This window comes from Glycine max, chromosome 17, assembly GCF_000004515.6.
Source record: "Glycine max cultivar Williams 82 chromosome 17, Glycine_max_v4.0, whole genome shotgun sequence".
Classification (NCBI taxonomy): Eukaryota; Viridiplantae; Streptophyta; class Magnoliopsida; order Fabales; family Fabaceae; genus Glycine; species Glycine max.
This window is the reverse complement of record NC_038253.2, coordinates 14,795,120-14,800,036: the sequence shown is the minus strand read 5'-3', so window position 1 is coordinate 14,800,036 and position 4,917 is coordinate 14,795,120. Positions and strand designations below refer to the sequence as shown.

Below are 4,917 nucleotides of genomic sequence, written 5' to 3'. Positions count from 1 at the left end.
TGAGTTAACAATTGTGGTTGATGTTATTTTATGGAGTGTGTAAACTTGAATGGGTGTAAATAATGTGTGCGATTTTGTGTAGTAATGTTGTTTATATAAATTCAGCTTTAAGTATTATATGTTTCACATGCTCTAATGTTTTATTATATACGAATATGATAACTCACTCCCGGTGTGTGTTTGTGTTTGGGCTGATTGCCACTTTGTTTCAGGTGAGACTTCATATGATGAGTCACATGCTAGAGATGGAGAGACTTAGTCTGTGATAGGAATATGCTCTGATAAGTGACATTGGGGCATAGGATTTTACTTCGCATATTATGATTTTCGCATGTTATGATTTATTGAATAATATAATTGCGTTATACTTTTCTACTTTAGTATCTTTTTATTATTTATTTAGAGTGGACGACCTTGTTTTGAGCCGGGATAATCTTATCTTTTATTTAAAAAAAATTCTATTATATTTTCACTAAGTGGATGTGAACCTTTAACCTTTTGAATTGATTTAAATTAAATGTGTTTAAAAAGAAAAATTATTAATTAATTTTGCATGTTTTTTTTCCTTCTTTTATTATTATGTGTTTATAATCTTTTAAATAAATTGTAAGGGTAGCGGGTGTCACAAGAAAACTAACTGAAAATTGAAAAATTAATTTATTAAATTATAAGTTTTCGGTAAAACTAATTGTTGAATTGGCTGAAAAATATAAAATTATTAAAAAATAATAAAATCATGATTTATTTAAAAAAGATAAGCAAAAAAATATTAAAATATTAAGGATAAAAAAGAAAAAAATATAAAAATCTAGAAGCTAGAAGTGCATTTCAAAAAATGTTACTTCAATTAAAACTACTAAAGAAAGCTTGTTTGCTGAATAGTTCAACCGAATTTTTCAATTAATAAAAATAGTTAGAAAATAATTGAAATATCTTACGAACCATATTATGAATTTTTATATTTTTTTTTCTTGAATATTTACAATATTTTCCTTTAATCTTTTCTATTTAAGGTAAACATAAAATTTTATCAATGTTTAAAAAAAATAATTTTATCAAATACTTATGTTTCAATAAAATTATTTTCGATTAATCTTTATCTATTAATTAACTTTTCAACTAATTTTGTAAACCGTAACCTTAAAAGTATTTTTTAGGCTTTTTTTAAAAAATAAAGATTTACATTATAAAGATGGAAGGAAAGAGACGAAACGAAAAATGAACAAATGAAAATTCACAATTGAAGTAGCTTACCTTACCTAACTGAATTCATTAAAGGGGAAAAAAAGTTTGTGTTTTAAATTTCACATATATTTCCAACGAATCGTAGTTAAGGTTAGTTGTGTGGTGTTATAACTGCAGGGCTGGTACTGATGGCATTAGCTCTATAGTTAATAACATGGGTAATTATTGATCGTCGCAGTCAATGACAACGACAGAGACATGCGATTTGCGACAAGAGTGAGAAAAAAAATTATATTATTTATATTTGTCATTATTTTCTTTTTTCTTATTCTTTTTGAAGATATCTTTCTTCTTACTCAAATTTTACTGTTAAGTGCTAATGGTAAAAGCAATAATGATAGAAACAACAAAAATAATAGAGATAAACCACTGCAAAACATGAAGGTGCATCCAAGAATAATGATTCAAAGATAATGAATTGAAAATTAAATTAAGTTTTAATTGTATGTAAAGTGTGAATTAAAAAGTAAGAATGGTTAATTTTACTATCTATATTGTAATTACATAAAATCAGCTCCTAAATTTAATTTCAATTCTACTAGAAAATTCAAACATAACTTTAATATTTGAAGGTATAATTGTGATCTCTAATTTGGTGACCACTAGCATCATCCATCTCTCAAGTCTCAACAAGTCCCAAAGAGTAATAATGATCTAAACCCAAAACTAACGAGACAAAAGGCCAAGCAAAGAAGCACTAGTAAGGACAACGACAGCAATCGAATAATAAGGGTCTGAAGGTAACAATGTAAATAAATGTAATGTGTACCCAATACAGGCTCAAAAGATAAAAGAAAAAAAAAGGAAATAAATGATACAAATACAAGAATTTAATAACAGCAACAAAGCCTGTCTAGAAGACCAAAACAAGGGTAGCCCAACCCAAAGCTAGGCCTCCTAGAACCTTCTCCAAGCACATGGTGGTCTCTGCTCCACTCTGAAAATATAAAGCAAAAAATGTCAGATCCCATATTTAAACAATGTTAAAGTATTCACAATTTGCCCAAAGGAAAGAAGTAATTAATATTTTATTGATTACCATTAACCAAAATCCTAGATTTACTCCACTGTTATAAATTAGTAGTAAATTTTTTTAAAAGGCTACCCTAATTTGTAACCAAATCCATGCGTCAATGGTGGCGCGTGGCCACATCGTAAGCATACATCTGAGTTCACTTTCAGTTTGGTGTAGTAATAGTAAAAGTGTAAAACCCTAAACTCAGTTAAGTTCAAACGAGTTTCAGTACTTGGATTTCAACCGAACTCATCCTCAATAATTTAACTCATAGTGAAAAATTATTTTTCATTTTTTTAAATCACAAATTTTCCCTTCCAAAATATTTAACCTAATCACTCAAATTTAAGAATACGGATTAAGCTTTAAAAAGCTTAAACAATTTCATGTGAGTTGATCCATGTTTTCGTGTAAGTTGATTCACATACTCGATGGTAAAATATTTTTCACTTATATACATTATTTTGTTTATATTACTCATGAATGTGAGATCTCCAACGAAAAAAATCTCAGATCTGATTGCACATTGTACAAAAGAGACAAGAAGTACCTCATCGTTGGCAGCAGTGCCAGGTCCAGGGGAAGAAGCATCCTCGCTGGGTCCAGGAGCTCCGGTGGGTGGCGCAGGAGGTCCTAACAACGGTGAAGGAGCCGGAGCACCGTGCTTCTTGCCCTTCTTCTTATGCTTCGGAGCCGGAGAGGGAGCCACAGGGGTGGTTGGCGCCGCCACCGGAACAGGAGCGGGTGGAGAACTCACCGGCACGGGAGCGGGGGGAGAGCTCACGGGAACCGGCGCCGGAGGAGGAGTTGCCGGTGGAGGAGTCGCCGGAGGAGGAGAGGCTGCAGGTGGCTTGGTCACCGGAGCAGGCGCGGCGGGGGTGGTGGTGGGAGATGCCGCCGGAGTAGATGCAGGGGTTGCAGCTGGTGGAGATGATTTGGGAGAAGCAACGGGAGCTGGTGATTTCGGTACTGTGGAAGGTGCTTGGGCGGGAGTGGCGGCGGCGGGAGTTGCCGGAGTGTTTGACGGCGCTGCGGCGGGAGACTGTCCTCCGACGCCGGCGACTACAATGCAGATGAATGCGAGAGAGAGAACGCCGTTGCGATCCATTGGTGAATGAATCGCACTGTGGAGAGTGTGATTCGTGTGGATGAGAGAGAGAGAGAGAGAGTGATGGGGTATGGTATGTAAGAGAGATGTGGCGAAAGGTTTATATAGAGACTACCTAGTTAGTTTTCTCGACCAACAATATAATAATATTTGATTAAGTGATATCGGACTCGAATATGTTAGATAAGATTTTGAATTTAAATCTTATATATGAAAAAAGAGAGAAAAACCTATTAAATTCATCAATTAAATTCTTTAATAGATATTAGTTATAAAAAATTAGTAGATACTCAATGATTTAAAAAAAGTTAGTTTTCTCTTAATGTAATGAGGTTCGTTTTTTGACGTTGATGATGATGATGGGCTTTGTTGGTACAGAACGGATATCATCATGGACCACACATTAGCCGTTGGATCAACGTGTCTGACGTAGCAGGCTACACCGCGTTTCAAAACATTAAAAAAGCATCTGCCTGGCAATCTAAAACGGTCGATTAAGAAAAAAAAATTTAACTTAACAAATAAAATCTAAAGTTAATTAGAATATCAACTATTGATTGTATAATTAATGGTTACTATTGGATTATAGTATTTTGGAAAATCCATTTCTAGTCTTAGACGAGTCAAATTCATTTAATAGATATTAAAACTAATTAAAGTGAGAAAAATATTTATTTTGGTATTGAAGTAAAAAAGTAATAATTTAGTTATCAAAATGCTAATATTTTTATTAAAGTAATTTTACTTGTAAATAGACCTTAAAACAATAATACAGTAATGTATTAAAATTACAAATATAAAGAAACAGGACTTAATTATTTTTTGTCATTTTTTTATTTTTAACCCATGAACAGATAAAAAAAATAAAAAGAAAAGAAAAAGTAATTAACCAATGGACATAAACTTGTCCTCATACATTTAATAAAAGAAGATAGGGCACTTTAGTTATATCGGTTATGTTCTCTTACCATCCTCCTTGCCTTATAATTATGAAGTCTTTAAACTTTCTTTTATTAAAACAAAAACAAAAAAGAAAAGAACAAAGCAAAGTAGTCCGGCGCATGATCCAGTCTGGAGGTGGGGCCCACTTGGACATTAGGTGCATCTGACATCTAGGAATTGAATATGTGACCCTTGAGCTAATATATGCATTAGGTTGTGGCTTTATTTACTCGTTTTGCAATTAGCACAGTTTTGTTTGAATTGTGTTCTTTGCTGGTTTTGATTTGGTGGTGCTTTACGGGACCAACCGCCAGCTGGTGTTGGTTTAGGTGGGGCCTGCTAACATGATTTTAGATAATGGTTAAGGCAAAAACACCAAAAGGGGTCCCTTTTAGAAATTATTTATCAAAAAGGGGTCCTTTTGAAATTATTTCCGGGGGTCTCTTTTTTTATTGCAAAGCGCCCCCCACCCCGGCGCCTCCACTGTGCACGTGACACGTGGCACAGGGAGGTAGCGCCTCTGCACTAGGCGCGACTGGTAGCGCCCAGGGGTCAGGCGCCTTTGGTAGTGCCCTAGCGCCGGGCAGCCAGGCGCCTGCCGCCCCCC

At 34.3% G+C, this 4,917-nt stretch overlaps 1 protein-coding gene across 1 annotated transcript; it reads right to left on the bottom strand.

Moving 5' to 3' along the window:
- Nucleotides 1-1,946: 1,946 nt before the first annotated feature.
- On the bottom strand, nt 1,947-3,466 carry LOC100778240 (lysine-rich arabinogalactan protein 18). The gene is made up of 2 exons (XM_014770119.3): nt 2,811-3,466; nt 1,947-2,182 (listed from the first exon to the last, which is right to left on the bottom strand). The coding sequence occupies exons 1-2, from the start codon at nt 3,366-3,368 to the stop codon at nt 2,099-2,101; spliced, it is 642 nt and encodes a 213-aa protein (XP_014625605.1). The 5' UTR covers nt 3,369-3,466; the 3' UTR covers nt 1,947-2,098.
- Between the last annotated feature and the right edge of the window lie 1,451 nt (nt 3,467-4,917).